The 18,679-nt window shown below is 49.8% G+C and overlaps 5 protein-coding genes across 5 annotated transcripts; 4 read left to right on the top strand and 1 right to left on the bottom strand.

Moving 5' to 3' along the window:
- The first annotated feature begins 1,182 nt into the window (after window positions 1-1,182).
- Window positions 1,183-3,864, top strand: LOC129592451 (uncharacterized). The gene is made up of 3 exons (XM_055488495.1): window positions 1,183-1,962; window positions 2,415-3,191; window positions 3,646-3,864. Exons 1-3 carry the CDS (start codon window positions 1,360-1,362, stop codon window positions 3,790-3,792), a joined length of 1,527 nt encoding a protein of 508 aa, XP_055344470.1. The 5' UTR covers window positions 1,183-1,359; the 3' UTR covers window positions 3,793-3,864.
- Window positions 3,865-6,177: 2,313 nt separating this feature from the next.
- Window positions 6,178-7,212, top strand: LOC129592465 (uncharacterized). The gene is made up of 2 exons (XM_055488510.1): window positions 6,178-6,879; window positions 6,936-7,212. Exons 1-2 carry the CDS (start codon window positions 6,208-6,210, stop codon window positions 7,080-7,082), a joined length of 819 nt encoding a protein of 272 aa, XP_055344485.1. The 5' UTR covers window positions 6,178-6,207; the 3' UTR covers window positions 7,083-7,212.
- A 1,448-nt stretch (window positions 7,213-8,660) lies between these two features.
- Window positions 8,661-11,593, top strand: LOC129592445 (uncharacterized). Its single transcript, XM_055488485.1, has 3 exons — window positions 8,661-9,649; window positions 10,073-10,837; window positions 11,045-11,593. The coding sequence occupies exons 1-3, from the start codon at window positions 9,050-9,052 to the stop codon at window positions 11,243-11,245; spliced, it is 1,566 nt and encodes a 521-aa protein (XP_055344460.1). The 5' UTR covers window positions 8,661-9,049; the 3' UTR covers window positions 11,246-11,593.
- Window positions 11,594-11,774: 181 nt separating this feature from the next.
- LOC129592457 (uncharacterized) lies at window positions 11,775-12,668 on the bottom strand. The gene is made up of 2 exons (XM_055488501.1): window positions 12,265-12,668; window positions 11,775-12,186 (listed from the first exon to the last, which is right to left on the bottom strand). Exons 1-2 carry the CDS (start codon window positions 12,342-12,344, stop codon window positions 11,901-11,903), a joined length of 366 nt encoding a protein of 121 aa, XP_055344476.1. The 5' UTR covers window positions 12,345-12,668; the 3' UTR covers window positions 11,775-11,900.
- A 2,236-nt stretch (window positions 12,669-14,904) lies between these two features.
- On the top strand, window positions 14,905-18,362 carry LOC129592431 (uncharacterized). Its single transcript, XM_055488468.1, has 3 exons — window positions 14,905-15,698; window positions 16,386-17,174; window positions 17,784-18,362. Exons 1-3 carry the CDS (start codon window positions 15,111-15,113, stop codon window positions 17,940-17,942), a joined length of 1,536 nt encoding a protein of 511 aa, XP_055344443.1. The 5' UTR covers window positions 14,905-15,110; the 3' UTR covers window positions 17,943-18,362.
- Window positions 18,363-18,679: the final 317 nt, after the last annotated feature.

Here is an 18,679-nt window from a genome sequence, read left to right as displayed (position 1 = left end):
AGTGCAGCAGCGGTGTGTGGGGCCGGGTGATTTCGTTGTGCCGTCGTGTCCGCTGGCCGTCACCCCTGGAGGCGAGGTATCGCCACGCGAAGAGCACTTGTTTCGCGCAGAGATGCGCGGACGTTGGAATGCTGTACGTATCTGTGAGATGCTCGAGTATCTCCAGCGTCAGATGGACTATCCATGGACAACACATAACTTCGTACTTTTACTTTGCTGTTAATTAGGAAAATGGCCGGGTACATGGTTTCGAAAATGGTGTACATACAATAAAACTATTCGCTTTCGCGCACTCCGAATGACTGCAAGCGCGGTTTTGCTGTTAGATGTTCGGACGTGCGGTTGCCGCGTGAACTGTTGGTGGTGATCTTCCAGTCGCTGGACTCCATCGGACGCGTGCGCTGTCGTCGCGTCCATCCACTGTGGAACACTCTTCTCACCACCGACACCTAGCTACTTCCCTGATGTGAGCTTCGCACGGAACGCGGACTAGCGTTTCCCGACGACGGCACGTACTGGCTGGTGGCTTGTTTGCTGAAATGCCTGAGCAGCCACACCCGGATGCTGCTGCTCAGCGGGACGGGTTGTTTACAAAACAGATCCTCCAAAAAGTCTTTAAAATTATTTGCTTGTACAATGTACATTATGCTTATCTCAGATCACGTCAAAAAGCGCTCTTGCAGTATTCGAGGGATCCTACCCTAATCGCTGCCGTTGGTGGGTGTTGCCGTGTTAACGTTGGTGTTCTACGACTGCCGTTTCGGCCATCCGTGTGACTACGCGGATGACGTGGTCTTCTACATGGCGCACCTCATATGGACGCCACGAAAGTACGAAAGCATCGCAGTCGTGCATCATTGATCTGCATGTGATCATGATGGCCATGATACCGCGTTATGTGTTCAGCACCCGGGACCCCCGAAGTTCTAGATCCGTCATCTATCTATAATTTTACGCCTCATTGGAAAAATTTACCTGTTCCATTATCCATAATCTGCGGAATTAAATGGGTGCAATTGGCGGAAAATGTACGAATTTGGCGGAAGCAGCGCTAAGAGAAAGTTCACAACTGCCGCCCATAGCGGCGGGTACGTTTATTCGGCTGCCAGCCGTAGCGTGCTAGTTGGCAGTAGTTGCTAACTTGCTACTCGTATTCGCATTTTTGTGTTCTTCCAATTTCTTGAAAGTTTTGCTGGAGTCCGTGAGCAGTCTCCATTTTCAGAAGTTAGTTTTAAAACAGTATTCATTTTCCATATCAAAACAATCTGCTACGTTGCATGCAATGCGCTGGTGGATGGCATTACGGGCCGCAGCCAAAATTATTCTCTAGGTTGTGATCACGATTTCATAATCTGCGAAATGCTTATTTACGGCGGCGACGACGAGGACGCCGTTCACGAGTGGAACGCCGTGGATGTTCTCGTTAACGGCCAGCTGCAGCACGGCCGCGTCATCAACGTGGCCGAGAAAGCACTGCTCATCGACTTCGAATGTCCCACACAGCGCGCGCAGTTAATCGAATACGGACGCGTCTTCCAGTGCAAAGAGAACGCTGAACGCTCCATGACGAACGTACAGGTCCTCCTGCGTCGCCATCCCGACGCCGCCTGGATCTGGTACCCGGGACGCGTGATCCCCATTGAAGGCTTCCTGTACGAGTATGCGGAATACGTGGAAGTGCGTCTCCCGAAAGGGAATGTCAAGGAGCTGCTGCCCTTGGCCCAGGTGCGCCCACGGTCCGCGGGATGGAAATCCAAGCTGAGACCCATGCGAAGGGGTGATTTTATGATTCGTTCTTGCCGGATGCCCACTCCTGGTTTGTCGAAGCAGCCAGCGTGGGTCGTGAAGAAATTCAAAGCGGAGCTGGTCCGCGTGGGGAAGGCTGCCTTCATCTCGCTGCTGGGGGACACCCTCACCTATTTCCAGCGTGTGGATGAACTGCTGCTCACGATGGAGCTGCTGGTACGTTTGCACACAGAGTATTACTTACTACACGCGCTACCTGCAGAACTTGTCCCGTAATTTCTATCGCATCAACACGGTGACAAAAAAGTATTTACAAATACGGGTGTTCAGCCAAACGCCATACTACGGCGCACCACGCCACACTTGTTGCGCTCTTTATGCATTTGCCCTGCACATTGCACAAGTGTCAGATTCATGCCAAATATCCATCCAAAATTCTAAATTAATTATCGATATGAATTAATTATGGAATTTTTAGTAGCGGTTTTGCTTTATAATCACTTATCTTAAATCTTGAGAGGGCTGAATTTGTCATTGTGATAGACGTAGTGTAGTGGCAGTGTTCGTAGCGCCAACCTTCGCGCTAAAATACCTACCCAATAAATCTGCATTGAGTGTATTCTATGCGAAACCTTATTTGCTGATAAATAAATGGCCGCTTATTACAGGTATCAATCTGCAAACTAGCGAAAAAACGCAGCGACACCCCGCGGTGGTCGGGCCCCTTAACGATTAGCAGCGTTTCACGAACCAGTAGAAAGCGCAAGATATCCGGCAGCGAGGCACAGGGATTCCCGTTACCCGTGGAAGTGCTGGCGGAGATTTTCCGCTCCCTGGACTCCATCGGGCGCGTCCGTTGTCGACGTGTCTGCCCACTGTGGAACATCATTCTCACCACGGAAGCCTACTTCCCCGACGTGCGCGTGTCCGGCAACTGCGCGGATGGCGATTACCCAGCGATGGACTTCTGCGAGGACGGCATGTACTGGGTGGTAGCCTGTGTGCTGAAATGCCTGAGCAGCCACACCAAGACGCTGATGCTGAGCCGGCTGGATTTGTTCGAGTGCCGCCAACTGATCGCCCCCCTCCACCACGTCCGCCCCGGCCGTCCCGTGCCAACGCTGGTGCTGTTCAACTGCCACCTTAGCGGACCCCTCCTGGACCGCCCCCGGGACGTGATCGGGTCCACGGTGCAGTTGGCCGTGGATCTCGGTTGCGAGCAAATGCTGTGGAAGAAGTGCCGTTTTTCCGACGCCACCCTGACGGCATTTATCCCGCGGTACGCCTTCCGCGTCCAGTCGTCGGCGGCGCTGACCGTGCAGTTGTGGGAGCTGTTGGAGAGCCATCTGGTTCTGGAGGAACCGCTGGATCGGCCGGGCATTGCCAAGTGGATCGCCAATCGCTTACTGTTCCCGCTCGCCCACTACATTACGCCCATTTTGCAGGTAATGGGTTGGATGTTCGTTGTGAACTTGGTTCAGTGTAATTAGTAATTACAGTACTGTATAGTGCAGTACAGTTATACTATTACAGTACGCTGGGAGTACAGTATTTGGCCCCGCTTTAAGGAAACTTCTGGCATTTTATTGACCGTAAAATTCGGGATTTAATTGGAGAAGCGCGGGTGCTACTGCTTTTCCAAAGCAGCGTTCTAGTGCGGCTGTTAGTAAAGCACATACACTAGTGCGTTACATTTTAGCCCAAGAGCGACTCTGGCTATTCTATCAGTCTTTAAATTGTAATTATTGATTAGTGTACTAGTCCTTGCGGTTATTGTTCTTTGGTGGCTGTTACCACATGCCAGGTAAAACACTGGTTCAATCAGTTGGTTCAGTTGGTTGGCTAACCAGAAGCTACCCTAGAGCTTCATAACCGGCAATAACGACTTGCTGCCTGCAGGGCCTCCACGATTACCAGAGCGCGGATCCCCGTCCCGCCACGCCCTACCGCGGTCGAGTATGGACGGCGTCCACCCTCGCCCAACTGGACGCCACACAGCTGACCACGCTGACGGCGGCGTTCCTGCAGGAAGGCGTGAAACATTGATCCCGTCGTTTCCTTTTCAGTGCTGACGGCGACGAGCAGCAGGCCGCGTCACGGCGTGGCTGTTGTTTAGTGCGGAACGTTTGCATTTAGTATTGGTGTTAACAACTATTAAACCTTAGTTGTAATTTGCAAATCTTAGTTGTCTTTGTTGTAATGTGATGGTTTCTTAATGTTACGTAATAATAATGTCGTCCGGATTTGGCACTGAGGGCGTCGAATTCTAAAAGATAGGGTTCAATCACTTGAAATCAACCAGCTCTAACTTCCAAAACGATATCGACAGCATGTCTAGAGAGATCTCCAGTTGACAATGTGCCGACACGTTTGAGCAGAGCAAGAATCTGATGGTATTAAAACCCGGGCGGAATCCACTGGAAACCGAGAAACGGCTGAAAAAGGCGCCGATGGGGTCCACAGCGTCGCCGTAGAAAAGCATTTCGCAGATTATGAAATTAGCGTGATCACAAGCTAGAGATTTATCTTGGCTGCTGCCCATAATGCCATCCACAAGCGCGTTATACGGTTATAGACGCAACTTAACAGACTGTTTGATACGGAGAATAAACTGTTTCTTGATACGGAGAATAATAGTCTTGATCTTCTCATGAACTACCCTTCCAGAAAATCTGCACAGATAAAAGTATTAAACTTTCAAGAAATCGGCAGAACACAAACAGCGTCAAAACTAACAGTAGTAACTAGCAAGCTAGTACTGCTGTCCGTAAGTAAACGTGCCCGCCGCCATGGGCGGCAGATGTGAGCAATCTGATACTTACTTGTTATGGAAAGTTACACCGTCAGTGCCTGCACGGCCCACGCTCAAGCTCTGACTCTGACTCAGACTCTGACCGCTCAAACTCTGACTCTGACTACTCAAAGTCTGACTCTGACTGTCCAAACTCTGACTCTGACTGAATAACCTAAGAATAACTTAAGAAACCTAAGTAACCTAAGAAAACTAAGAAACCTAAGAAACCTAAGAAACCTAAGAAACCTAAGAAACCTAAGAAACCTAAGAAACCTAAGAAATCTAAGAAACCTCAGAAGCCTAAGAAACCTAAGAAACCTAAGAAAACTATTAAGAAACCTAAGAAACCTTCAGAGTCAGAGTCAGACTTTGAGCGGTCAGAGTCAGACTTTGAGTAGTCAGAGTCAGAGTTTGAGTGGTCAGAATCAGAGTCAGAGTCAGAGTTGGAGTCTAGGCCTGCCTGCACGAAGTTTCTTGCAAATTTGTGCACAGTGCATTACTTACCTGGGTTCTCCACCCTTTTCCAGAATCCGTGAAAAAACTTCTAGTATTCAAAGCTGATTACTATTTCGTCGATAGAGTGCAACCTTTTATCTGCATGTAGCGCGCTTGAGAATGGCATTACGGCCAGCAGCGTGAGTTCTACGATCTTACGACAGTTTTGCTAACATTACTGCTATACAATCACCAAAATGCTTTTCTACGGCGACGACGAGGACGCCGTTCACGCGTGGAACGCGGTAGACGTGCAGATCGACGGCCAGCTGCAGCACGGTCGCGTCATCAACGTGGCGGAGAAGGGACTGATCATCGATTTCGAGTGTGCCTCGCAGCGCGCGCAGCTAGTGGAGTACGGGCGCATCTTCCATTGCACGGCGAAGGCGGAGCGTGCGATGACGGACGTGCAGGTGCTGCTGCGCCGCCATCCCGACGGCGCCTGGATCTGGTACCCGGGCCGCGTCATCCCCATCGAATCCTTTCTGTACGAGTACGCGGAATACGTGGAAGTGCATCTCCCCAACGGGAACGTCAAGGAGCTGCTGCCTTGGGCACAGGTGCGCCCAGCGCCCCGTGAGGGAGTCTGCCAGCATTCGCGCGTGCGAAGAGGGGACTTCATGATCCGCTCCTGCCAGATGCCCGCGCGCGGTATGTCCAACCAGCCACCGCGGATTGTCAAGAAGTTCAAAGCGGAGCTGAACCGGGTGTGCAAGGTACTCTACGTCTCGTTGGTTAGCGAGACCCTAACTTATCTCCAGCGGCCGGATGCCAAGCCACTCGACACAGAGCGAATGGTACGTTAATGCACGCGCCTATTAAATATCGTGCTGCAAGAAACCCCGAGAATAAAGCTCATGTCAGAGCGGCATCCGCCCTCTATAGGATCGTTCGTTGGAATATTTCAATACAATTTGTATGCTATGCCGATAGCCTAGTGGTGCCTTTCTCGGCATTAGAGTATGGAGGTTGTGGGTTCGATTCCCTCAATCGGCAGATTTTTTGCAAGTGTCTGTGCGAGCCTAACCCAGCCCTGACACTGATAATTGTTAGTTTTGCATGAGGAGATTTGCAAACTAGCGAGAGCGCGAAAAAAGAGTTCGTGGTGGTCGCAGCCGACGCCCCGCCCCGTAGCGGTCAGCAGCGGACCAAAGAATAGTAAAAAGCGCAAGATGTCCGGCCGCGATGAAAACGGCTTTCCGCTTCCGGCGGAACTGTTGGTGGAGGTCTTCCAGACATTGGACTCCATCGGACGCGTTCGCTTACGACTTGTTTGTCAGCTGTGGGACACTCTTCTCACCACGGAAGGCTACTTCCCCGATGTGCGCGTGTCCGTTCATGGATGCGCCGGTTCTGGCGCGGCGCATTTCGCGGAGGACGGTCTGTACTGGGTGGTGGCGTGCCTGTTGAAATGCTTGAGTGACCGCAGCAAGATGCTGGTCCTGAGCAAGCTGGAGTTATTCGAGTGCCGAGACCTAATCGCTCCTGTCAATCACGCTCGTCCCGGCCGCCGCCTGCCGGCGCTGGTGTTGCACGACTGCGATGTGAGCGAAGCCGTTGACAGTGTCCAAGAGGTTATGGAGTCCGTGGTCGATCTGGCCGTGGATTATCGGTGCGAGCGAATGGTGTGGGTGAAAGGCCGCTTTTCCGTCGGCACGCTGAAAGCGGTTGTCCCGCAGCACGTTTTCAGCGGCCAGTCGAAGGAGCAGATGCAGGTGGCGCTGTGGGATCTCTTGGAGAGCCACCTGGTTCTGGAAAATCCGCTGGATTGGCCGACCATCGCGCGCTGGATCGCTGGCTCCCTCGGGAAACTGCACAACGATACTGTTCCGACAATTTTACAGGTAAACTGCTTGATGAGTTAAAGATAAAATGAGTACTGACCGTCGGGTTCGTGTAGGGTCTGCAGGAATACCAGAGCGGGGATCCGCGTCCCTCCACGCGCTATCGCGGTCGCCAGTGGACCCAGTCCGACCTCGCCCAGCTGGACGTCGCGACGCTGACCACGTTGACTGTGGCGTTTCTCCAGGAAACCATGGATGACTGATCGCGCCGGTTATTTTCGGACTGGGACGAACGACTGTCCGACGTTCCCGTTTCTGGTGGGCGCCGCTGTAAACTGACGCGCTTCTAGCCGCAATGAGCGGATTAGAATCACTTGGCCTAATGTCCCTCTGAGTTTGCTTCTGACCTCCAGTATTAAGAAATTGTAATAGGAATCGTATTCTTGAGTCGTTCAGTTTCTATCCTTGATAATTGTCCACATTTTAACTGTTTCCACAAGGACAGATTCATAGCGGTTCGCAGGCCCGTAGCGAGGTCCGACGGATGGGGGGTGCGCAAATTGGCTGCGCCAGCTGCGCCCGTTTTGAAGTTCGGCCAGCGCCCACTGCGCCCTTGGATTTGAAAGCCTGCGCCCGTTGCGCACCCCTTATTCCTCGGGCTTCGCTTCAACCCTGCTCCCTTTGGACAGCCGGTCAAAGTCTACTGTGTGCCTAATTACCAAATTTACAAAAATTTTAATCGAATTTAACACGGCACCGCGCATGCGCCACGGGACGGGCGCACTGGTACCGGCGCCCGTTGCGCCCTTAAAAAATCCCTTGAATTTTGCGCCATCGCGCCCGTGCGTCAGTTTCGGGCGCAAAATAAATTCACAAGTTAGCCGAGGAGGGGGGTGCGTGCGCCCGTGCCAACCCCCCCTCGCTACGGCCCTGGCGGTTCGTAAAATTAATACGAATGATTTCCGGACTCGGCGAACCTCGGTGGTACACTACAGCCTAAGGAAGCGTGGTAACGCGAATACAGGCAGAATTTTTTTGTAAACTAATGCGGTAAACAAGTCAATATTCTACAGAAACTCGGTAATAAATTACAAAAAGTTACAAATTCAAATTTCAAAGACGGGTGGGACGTTGCTGCCACCCGCAGAGGTTGTTACCTGAACGAAGGCGAACGTCGCCTGCGTAATGCGTCGTGCTGATTTGATCGTCACACTAGGCCCGATCAATCCTAGCTGAACTTCTCGAGAAAGATATCGCGAAATAAAATGTGAAAGCAGTATGCGTCATTGATGGATGACACACCGCAAAAAATGAGAATGCGTTGGACCAATAATAAGCAGTGGATCACCAGACAAAACGCAAGCACTGACTGCTAAATGAATCGTGCTGCATAAACACAAATGAATTGTACTGCAGGTTGCAGACGCATATTAATCCGCATGCTTGATGGTAATTATTAAAATTTAATAAATGATTCATAACTTAACTGATTAATGTTATTTACTTACTTAATTACGCAGTAAACGCAACCTAAACAACACTGTTAATATAATTTACTAATAGTAATCCTAATAATAATCATTAATAGTAATTACTATAATTAATAATCGTAATTAAAATCGTAATTACTAAATTAGCAATTAGTCTAGTACTAATACTCTAATAGCAACTTTTAAGCTAATGGGGCCAAATCACTGACGCAGATTAATACTCAATCACATTTTTGTTATTAGCATATTAACTAATTAAATGAAAGCGCTTCATCGTTTTAGGAGTGACCACTGTGTAAAGTTCTGTTGACTATGCTGAACAACGGAGGTGAAAGTGTACGTGAAACAGAAAACGCAGCTTCGAAGCTGCGTTTTGTAATTCAACTGTGGATCACGCAGCGGACCAATAAGCGCAGCCGTTAGCTTTCGGCTTGAGAATGTTGTGGTGACTAACTCGCGTTATCTTTCACGGGCGCGCAAGAGAGCGTTGTGCCCTACTTCAGCCAAAACATCAGCTGAATCTTTACCCAGGTCTGATTAGAACTACTGACTTGCCTTTTAAATTCACATCGTTCTCGGTTCTCCGTTAAGCTCGTCATATTTTGTCGACTCATTGATTCTGTCCACCCAGCCAGGATATTCCGGTTTTGTTGGCATTCTCGAAACAAGCGCAAGAGCGTTTTATCTTTCGCTTCTGTGAGTTTTGGGACTACCAGGAACTTTCAGTGACTGTTCCAGCCATGTTGGTGTACGGAGACTCCGCGCATTCCGTGTACGTGTGGAACGCCGTGGACGTGTTAATCGAGGGGCAGCTGCAGCACGGCGAGGTGATCAACGTGGCGGAGAAGGGACTGATCGTTGATTTCCAGTGTCCTGGACAGCGCGCGCAGTTAGTCGAGTACGGGCGTATCTTTCAATGCAAGGAGCCCGCTGAACGCGCGACGCCGGACGTGCAGGCACTGCTGCGCCGCCAACCCGACGGCGCCTGGATCTGGTACCCGGGACGCGTTGTCCCCATCGAATCCTTTTTGTATGAAGAAGCTCAGTACGTGGAGGTGCAGCTACCCAACGGAACGGTCCGCGAGCTGTTGCCAGTGGCCCAAGTGCGCCCACCGCCCGCGGGAGGGGTGGTAGGGCAGGGGTGCGTGGGGCAAAGTGAGTTTGTGGTGCGCTCTTGCCTGCTGCCTGCCAGCTTCGGGTCGGACCAGTCGCCGCTGGTCTGGGAAGGTTTCAAATCGGAGTTGGGTCGAGCGTGCAAAGTGCTGTACATCTCGCGGATCAACGACACCTTCAGCTATCTGCAGCGTCAGGATGCGGAGCCACTCACGGCGAAGCAAGCGGTAAGCAAATATGCCGATAGTTGAATGATGGCGGTAAAACGACTTTTCCTGGCCAAAGCCGATTGTAAATGCGGGCCGATTCTGCGGATTTCTTTGATCTAGAAGCCGTCTTTGAACACCGAAAACGATTAAATAACCTAGAACTACCGTAGGTGGTGGCAATGGCGACTGAGGTCCAGATTTAAATTATAATCCCTTTCTGAACCTGTCTACTGTTTCAGTTGCTGTGGCTGATTCGGAGTGTTGTCAGAAAAATTATTTGAGCTGTCTGATAACGAGCTTTGCGATTCTAACGTTTTGAAGTTTTCAGTAGATTATTTTCTAGACATTCTTGACAATCACGCTGATAAAACGTGGTCTCCGTAGTTCAAATAGCTCGAATATGTTGTTTTAACTGATGCGTGACGGTATTTGATTTTCCAGGAAAACACCTATCAGTTATCCAAACGTAAGGGGACCCCCGGCCTCCCCCTGGATGCCAAACCACGACCCGACACGAAACCAGCGATTTCCGCTGGAGAGGAAGAAGGAGTGCCGTTGCCGGCGGAGCTCCTGACGGAGATCTTCCGCGCACTGGACTCCATCGGGCGCGTCCGCTGCCGGCGTGTCTGCGCGCTGTGGAACGACATCCTCACCACGGACGCCAACTTCCCGGAGGTCCGCGTGTCCGCCCATGATGGGAGTTACGGTGCGGCGCATCTCGGGAATCGCGGCATGTACTGGGTGGTGGCGTGTCTGCTCAAGTGCCTCAACAGCGCCACCACCACGCTGATTGTCACCGGCCTGGGTTATGAAGAATTCCCCCAGCTGGCCGCGCCCATCCGCCACATCCGCCAGGCCCGTCGCCTCCCGCTGCTGGTGCTGGGCGACTGCCTGCTGGGCGACCCAAGCAAGCCCGCCAAGGACGTTATCCCGGCCACGCTGCAGCTGGGCGGGGATTGTTTTGCCGAGCGCATGGTGTGGGTGCGCTGTACGTTGCTCGACAGCGCCGTGTTCGCTACTGTGGCGCAGTACACCTTCCGCGGCCCGTCAACGGCGGCGATGGAGGTGGAGCTGTGGGATGTGCTGGAAAGTTGTCTGGTGGTGCCGACATCGCTGAAACGGCCGCCCAGCGCGGCCATGGTCTCGCGGTGGATCGCGGACTGTATTGCGTTCCAAGACATCGGTCATATTCACGAGATCTTAAAGGTAAGAGTACCGTAGGACAGTCAGTTTCTTAATTTTTGGTTCAAACTTAGTGTAGTGAGTATGGTTGTGTACGCACTGTGCTTGCTGTACTACCGCTGCACCCTGATTTTTAATGCCCATTGGTGTACGCGTATGTGAGATGGAATGGAGATTTTGATTGATTTTTTATTGCTTAAAATTTTGTTGTGACGTGAAAATGTTGGATAGGCTCTCCGGGAGTACCAGGGTGCGGATCCGCGTCCCTCGAACCGTTTCCGCGACTGGAAATGGACGCCGGCCAGCCTGGTTGATCTGAATCCCACACAGCTGACCAAAATAGCCCTGACGCGGCTGACGCTTCTGAAGCAGTTCCTGGATGAAAACGATAAGGCCTCGAATCCGTTCCTTCAACTGCTGGCTTTTGTCTAAGAAACCGCTTTGCCGGCGGTCAACTCACGTCGCACCATTCTTTCTGTGTTGTGGGGTGCTTCTTGTTAAAGTTAAGTAATGTTAACAGTGCGATGAGCTGTCGTATTGGCATTTACTGCCTGTAGTGTATACTGTCTAGGTAGCAATCACGTACCATATATTAAAGCGGATGAATGTTGTCTAAGCGGTTCACCTTGTGTGGCCACTTGTTCTGACCAGCTCACCATGCGCATAGCATGACTAGACACATTTATCGGAAGCTGCCCATTCTATTTCTTAACCTAATTTTAGTTTTCGTTTTTCGTCCGCTCGTCGGAACGTACTAATAAAGTTAGGCCAGCGATCTGGCCGCACAGTGAACTGGTGTTTCTCGATTCTGGTTATCGTAATCATAGCTGCTTCGTGACCTCGCATCCTTTTCCAACCGGAACGGTCGTTTGCTCCCTGGAAGCGCTGTCCAAGCAATTCCAGTTGAGTGCTTTAAGAGCATCGTTTTAATATGAAGCCACCATAAAGGCAACAGTGAGCTTTATTTTATTCGCGACAAAGGCAATTACGCCTTCGACCGCAATCCGTCTCATGCAAGACCTTAATTAAGGGTTTAGTACAACATGAGAAATTTCCGTGCCCGGAACCTTTACTGCAGTTGCTCTAGTTAGGCTCTGATGCCATTGCGGATACGGCATTGCTGGAGAAGCTGGCTGAGCGCTGTACACTGGTCGGTGCCGAGTTTGTACTTTTGCAGACATTCGGCAAATTGCTGCATTTCCCGCTGACAGCCGTCTGCTTTGGCTGCTTGGCCCGTGCGCGGCTGATTCTGCTGCGACGGTGCAGAACGTGGATGGAAGTCGTCGTTAGTTTCGGAGGTGGTAGATTTCTTGGCTCGTTCCTGACGAGTGGCAACCCGTTCCTTGTTGACGGCTCGCAGTTTTAAATAGGCCCTGCAAAAAGCAGTTACTGAGGCGCATTTACGCTTGTCTGTACAGAATGCCACGTGTCCGATAATTTAAGTATCTTACGTCATAAATGAGCCGTTTCCACGAGCGCCGTATCCCCGGGAACGCCCACCTCCACCACCACCGCCGCCGCCACGAGGCATGACCGTGGAGTTCGGAAAGTCGGTGTCGCTTATAATAAGAAAACAGCAAGCAAATAGACACCGCGTTGTTTTATCCACTATTCCAGATAATTCAGAAGCATCGAATAGTGAATACAATTTGCACGTATTCACGCAATAATTTCAAATGCTAATGTTTTTCGCGCGTATATTGTACTGCGTTAAATAAAGCTTAATTCACTTTCACAGGCGAAAACGTTGAACAGTTCAAAGCAAGGCAAGCGATCGTAACTGCACCTACTCCGACTTTATCAACCTCCGCTGATTCATTTGTCGCTCAGTGCTTCGACACAATATTTCAGGCGCATCGCGTCATGTAACGAAATTAATCTTACATGGTGATCGAGAAATAAAGCGAAGCAGTATATGTATTGTTAGGAGGACTGTGCTTCTTATCTTTCAACGGCTCAAGTGTATCAGTACAATACATGCAGTACTCGCGCGAAAGCGATAAAACAACCAATGCACAAACAATTATGGTCAACGTGCTGTTAACCTTCAATTGTTGTAAGTATGCGACGCGTTGTTTCTTTCGTACTCGCACGATGGTGCAAGCTGTGGTTCAGTATAGCTGTACACTTTACCGAGCAAATGAAATAAACGAAATGAAATAAAATAAATGAAATAAATGGAATGAAATAAGTATAAACATTTTACGAGTGCGCGAAACCGAAAATCCTCGTGAATTCCGAACGAATTTTACTATGCCGGTACAAGGAAATCCAGCAAATTGTCAAAATTAGGCCGGCTAACTACAGAAAAACCTAACAGCTAAAATATTATCTTTACGAGGACATTTGGGTGCTGTGAACATACCCTGCACGATTAGGCTGCGATGAACAGCCGGCTGCGATTATAGCCGTTTCCATTCAGACTGTGATATCAGTAGCGTTGCGAGCTACGGCTAACCAGCTGTTCATCGCAGCCTAATCGTGCAGGGTATGTTCACAGCACCCAAATGTCCTCGTATTAATTCACTTGTACAAGCAAAATGCCATTTCCACTTAAACGAAAAAGGTCAGCTAGCAAGAACAAATAAAACAACTCTACCAGTTCTGGAGAACAAGCAACAGTACCCACAACGGAAGCCGCATTTCCGCACTCGAGAATGGTATTGTTTCGAGCGATAGTTTTAGTTTCAATTCCCATTTCATTTTTTGTATTTAATTCTGTGCCCTGTTTTGTATAACTGCAAGCCGCCCACTCTGTCGAGTACGGGAGAATTATTCGCGTCCCGACCGACAACGAGTAGGTCCAGCTCGAAGACAGCCGGAAGTGTGGCTCAGTCGCCTGATGACGGTATGCAGCGGATGTGTGACTTGGTCGAGGATTGGGCACAGTACATTTTTGCAGAAACGTACCGCACCGTTGCATTTCGGTGTCCACCGATTACGGATAGACATGGTAAAAGTGCTTAATACGTTAAGGGAAGCGGCCCGGTACATGGTACCAAAAGTCTCATTATGGACCGATCTCCTTCAAATTTTGCACGTAAATGCACATTACCACGAAGAACGTTTTTACACCGATCCACTGTTCTAACATGTTTTTCAAATTTTATATTAAAATGAATTTCAAAAATTTTTAAATTCATTTTAAAATTTGAAAAAAAACATGGAAATCTGGATCGGTGTAAAAACGATCTTCATGGTTATGTGCATTTACGCGCAAAATTTGAAGGAGATAGGTCCATAATGAGACTTTTGGACCTTTGGTACATCCGAATGCGTTTAAACTTTTTGGAAGGTCCTTACAGCCATAACTCCCGAACCGGATGTTGCGCGCGTAAACGGTGTTCAGGCCTGTGTATACAAATCATTTGGCTACAGAATGTCATAAACAAGAGGAAAAAATTGCTTGGGAGTGCGTGAAAGTGAAAGATTTCGTGCACATACTTACACGAATTTGGCATCATGTACCGGGCCACTTCCCATAAGTAAAATCAGTACATTGTGCGAAAACTAAGGATAGTCACCATCCAGAGCAATGCGACTTCATTAACCATATGCACCCACGCGGAGAGAAAGAAAAGAAATGGAAAACAGGCATAAACTCAAAAGGGAAGCGGCCCGGTACATGATGCCAAATTGGTGTACGCTGCACATTCACGAACTATTTCACGTTTGCGTGCTCCCAAACACTTTTTTATTTTGTTTTATGACCTTCTGTAGCCAGATTTGTATACACTGGCTGACTGCCAGGAAACACTTTATGCGCGCAGCATCCGATTGGGAAGTAGTTATGGGTGAAATAAAATTCCGATAGTTTAAACGCACGGCGGTGTACGAAGTCTCATTGCCCACCGATCTTCTTCACATTTTGCGTAAAAACGTACATTGGCATGAGGAATGTTTTTACCACGAACCAGGTTTCCACATTCTTTTGAAAATTTCAAAAACAAGGTGGAAACCAGGGTCGGTGTACAAACGACCTTCATGTTAATAATTATGCGTCTACCGCCCAGAGTGACAAGCACGTTCAAAAATCGGCCTCGCTCCTCGAGTCACTCGAGTCGAGTGTGATAGCAGTAGTCGGAGAAAATTTCAGAATGAAGATTCACTTTGAGCCCTTGATTGATTGATTCCTCCTATTTACGTCCGATCGCTTTCTGTTCAAGTGTTCATATAAAAGTTATTTAGGCATCGCTCGTGCATTAGCCATTAAGCCTGAATTTTTCCATCACGATTTCACAACCATCGCGAACGCACTGTTGAGTCCTCCCTGACCTAACAGAAGCCCGCACGCGCCATGCTGCTGTACGGCGACGAGGGCTCGGTGTGCGTGTGGAACTCTGTGGACGTCCTGGTCGAGGGCCAGCTGCAGCACGGGCGCGTCATCAACGTGGCCGACGGAGGCCTCATCATCGATTTCCAGTGTGCCTCGCAGCGCGCGCAGTTCGTCGCGTACGGCCGCATATTTCGCTGCTACCCCAACTGGCTGATCCCCACCGATGACGTGCAGGTGCTGCTGCGCCGCCGTGCGGACGCTGCGTGGCTGTGGTACCCCGGGAACGTGGTCGATCTGGACTTTGAGGACGCCAATTGCGTGGAGGTGTCCCTGCCGCACGGGACGGTCCGCGAGCTGCTCCCCTGGGAGCAGGTGCGCCCGCCCCTTTCCCATGTGGATCTGGAGGAGCGGCGGGTGATGCCTGGGCATTTCGTGGTGCGCTGGTGTCGCCTGGCCGTCCCCCATTGGGCGGGGGTGTCGCAGCGCGTCGGGCAGATCTTCCGCTGGGAACTGCAGCGACGGTGCGACGCGTTGTGTATATGCGTGAAGAACCAGACGATGGACTATCTCCAGAGACAGATCGACAATCCGTTGACAACTGAACAGGTGGTAAGTTTGTTTTGCTGTATCCGAGTGCATCTTGATGCTTAACTATCCACTATTTTCCGTTTGGTTTGCGGCGCGTTTTGCTGGTCGGTTGGTCTGCTTCCAGACGACACATGTGAAACGTAAAATTGTTTCTTAAATTTTATACTCTAAATTTTTGATACAAAAAGTTCAGAGGAAGTGATTTTGTGTGACGAAAGTTAAATAGAAAATAACGGGGAATTTTCTAATAATTTCAACTTGGAATTCGAATTTGCGCTGCCACATTGGGCGGCTGCAATTACGTCAAGCGCCGGAATTCCTTAAATTCCAATCTGTTGAACATTTCACCTTGGAGAATTTTGAGAAACATAAATTCCATTAGACAGGAAAGTGATTTTCCCAGAAGTACAGATTATTTCGAAAGAAATCAGTCGTGAAGGTTAGCGCTGTATCCCTTGAAACGAACTACAGGCGCCGCCAAGCAGTCTAGTTCCGAGTCGACGAGTGTGGAAACTTGATAAAATAAAAAAATTGAATTTTTTATTAGTGTAAACCCGCGCAGGCGCATTATTATCTATAGGCTATATGTACTGGCGGTTGTCGAATAAATAGATGACAAAACAAAAAATGAATAAGAAATCTAGAAAATAAAAATTTCACCGTGGTGGAAGAATATTTTATTAATAAAATTACGTTGGTTTCTTAAAGGAAGGCGTCTACAAACTGGCGCGGATGGCGAAGAGGAGCGATGTGACCTCCGGGCCGATTGTGCCCGTATTCCCCCACAGAGTAGTGCCCAGTGTGGCGCCGCTCCGTCGCAAGCGCAAGCTTTCCGGCGGTGATCGCGACGGTGTACCGCTGTCGGTGGAGCTGTTGGTGGAGATCTTCCAGTCGCTGAATTCCCTCGGCCGCGTCCGTTGTCGGCGTGTCTCTTCGCTGTGGAACGCTCTGCTCACCACCGACGCCTACTTCCCCGATGTCCGCGTCTCCGGGCATTGGCTGGATTACGATGCTCTGCATTATGCGGAGCATACGACGTACTGGGCGGCGGTGTGCCTGCTGAAATGCCTCCGCCACGCCACCAAGACGGTCGTGCTTAGTCATCTCGATGTGTCCGAATGGCGCGAACTGACCGCCGTTATCAACTACATCCGCCCAGCCCGGCGCCTGCCGGTGCTGGTGTTGTGCGGGTGTGATCTCGGGGAGCCCTTCGACTGGGCCAAGGACGTCATCGGGTCCACGGCGCAGCTGGCCGTGCAGTCCGGCTGCCAGCGCCTGGTGTGGGTCAACTGCCGTTTCGCCGATCGCGCCCTGCAGGCGGTGGTCACGCAGCACGCCTTCCGCGTCCAGTCGCCGGAGGCAATGGAGGTGCAGTTGTGGGATCTCTTGGAGAGCAGTCTGCAGCTGCAGAAGCCGCTGGATCGGTCGGCCATCGCGCAGTGGATCGCGGAGTCGGTTGCGCAGCAGCGCAACTACGATATTGAGATGATTTTGCTGGTAAGTAACCAAAAATGCAATCGCGGATATACAATGTAGGACTAAATGGTCGCATAGCCCCATACCCAGCATTCTGTACGCAAGCGGTGCGGTGCACTTGTACGAAACGGATATTTTGAAGTCAGTCGTACAGTGCACTGCGCTGCATTCGTACTGAATGTGGAGATTTTGGGTATGCGACCATTTTGTCCTAAGCTGTACTAGCGCACAGTTACGCTTTAAAAATTAAGAAAAAAATAAGTGACATCTCTATCCACCCGCGGATTAAAAGGCAGCGTACTTAACACAGCAGTTGCATTTCCCTTCATAACAGCCAAACTAAAACGTTGCTTGATAAAATTGTTCAGCGTAGATTGCGAAAGTTAGCGGCTGTTGAGAAAAGTCCAAGGTTGGTACTCTCAATACTGCGAGTGCGTGGTTATGAGATTATGCGTGGTAATGCTATGAGTGTATTGTGCACCTTCCCGTGTTAATTGCTACAAATTCTTCATTTGATCATGTTTGTTGAGCGAAGCTCGCCTTGTACATATTGAGAAATAAATTTATAATCAGTACTAGTCTACGAAATGATGGCGTGACCTGCATTGACCACACCCTTCACTAATGTAGGGCCTGTGGAATTACCAGAGCGCGGACCCGCGTCCGGCCACTCCCTACCGCGGCCGGGAATGGACGGCGTCGATGCTGGCCCAACTGGACGCCACGCAGTTGACGACGCTGACCACGGCGTATCTGCACGATTGGTTGGATGAGCGAGTGGCTACCTGATTGCTGGCTGCGGGGGGCAGCATTCCACCGGCTGGCTTTCGTTGAGCACGCGGCTTGTTCCTGTTGAGCGTCTTTCCGGTTCCTGTTAAGAGCGGTGTTACGTAGCGCGCAGATGCGATAGAAAGCAGAATTCCTGCTTACTGCCGGGTTATAAGCGCATTTCTGAGATGTGAATTGTGAAGAAAATGCAAAATACAAATTGGGTAACATTAAATGAAGTAGCGACCACCGGCCAGAAACGGGCGAAATAGTTTTTTAGACAGCGGTTTTCTATCTAAATGCAACGGGGAAACGCGATATGTGTTATGAATACAATCCCCGAGTAGGATAGCATTAGAGAAGTGGTTTTGATACAAATCTCGTTTTTTTAGTGCTCATTTGTACTAACATGCGATATCCATTAAAGGTCACCTCAATGAAGCAGCATGTATGACCACGAGCCGGTTACGCTTTAATAAGTGAATATAATAATATGTAGCAGTGTAGCCTGTGTCACTTACTTTACTTCTATGTATGACCACGATCTATTTTTCCGTCAAATCGCCACCAGAAAGAAAAGTAATGGACCGAATGGAATACCTAACCGAATAATACCGTTGATTGTCCCGTTGATTTCCGAACCACTTACTGAAATGGTGAACCAGTCGTTAGCGTGTGGCATTTATCCTGACATTTTTAAGGGAAGTGGCCCGGTACATGGTGCCAAATTCGTGTACATACACGAAAACTTTCACTTT

The sequence above is a fragment of the Paramacrobiotus metropolitanus genome, unplaced genomic scaffold (genome assembly GCF_019649055.1).
Source record: "Paramacrobiotus metropolitanus isolate TYO unplaced genomic scaffold, Prichtersi_v1.0 Parri_scaffold0000052, whole genome shotgun sequence".
NCBI lineage: Eukaryota > Metazoa > Tardigrada > Eutardigrada > Parachela > Macrobiotidae > Paramacrobiotus > Paramacrobiotus metropolitanus.
This window is presented reverse-complemented; position numbering and strand designations above follow the sequence as displayed.

Excerpts from the sequence above, each read along its gene's own strand:
- LOC129592451 (XM_055488495.1), top strand. The coding sequence starts at position 1,360 with ATGCTTATTTACGGCGGCGACGACGAGGACGCCGTTCACGAGTGGAAC. Across the intron at positions 1,963-2,414 it reads TGCTCACGATGGAGCTGCTG|GTATCAATCTGCAAACTAGC; the intron begins GTACGTTTGCAC and ends CGCTTATTACAG. Across the intron at positions 3,192-3,645 it reads ACATTACGCCCATTTTGCAG|GGCCTCCACGATTACCAGAG; the intron begins GTAATGGGTTGG and ends TGCTGCCTGCAG.
- LOC129592465 (XM_055488510.1), top strand. The coding sequence starts at position 6,208 with ATGTCCGGCCGCGATGAAAACGGCTTTCCGCTTCCGGCGGAACTGTTG. Across the intron at positions 6,880-6,935 it reads CTGTTCCGACAATTTTACAG|GGTCTGCAGGAATACCAGAG; the intron begins GTAAACTGCTTG and ends GGGTTCGTGTAG.
- LOC129592445 (XM_055488485.1), top strand. The coding sequence starts at position 9,050 with ATGTTGGTGTACGGAGACTCCGCGCATTCCGTGTACGTGTGGAACGCC. Across the intron at positions 9,650-10,072 it reads CACTCACGGCGAAGCAAGCG|GAAAACACCTATCAGTTATC; the intron begins GTAAGCAAATAT and ends TTGATTTTCCAG. Across the intron at positions 10,838-11,044 it reads ATATTCACGAGATCTTAAAG|GCTCTCCGGGAGTACCAGGG; the intron begins GTAAGAGTACCG and ends AATGTTGGATAG.
- LOC129592457 (XM_055488501.1), bottom strand. The coding sequence starts at position 12,344 with ATGCCTCGTGGCGGCGGCGGTGGTGGTGGAGGTGGGCGTTCCCGGGGA. Across the intron at positions 12,187-12,264 it reads GGAAACGGCTCATTTATGAC|GGCCTATTTAAAACTGCGAG; the intron begins GTAAGATACTTA and ends TGCTTTTTGCAG.
- LOC129592431 (XM_055488468.1), top strand. The coding sequence starts at position 15,111 with ATGCTGCTGTACGGCGACGAGGGCTCGGTGTGCGTGTGGAACTCTGTG. Across the intron at positions 15,699-16,385 it reads CGTTGACAACTGAACAGGTG|GAAGGCGTCTACAAACTGGC; the intron begins GTAAGTTTGTTT and ends GGTTTCTTAAAG. Across the intron at positions 17,175-17,783 it reads ATATTGAGATGATTTTGCTG|GGCCTGTGGAATTACCAGAG; the intron begins GTAAGTAACCAA and ends TCACTAATGTAG.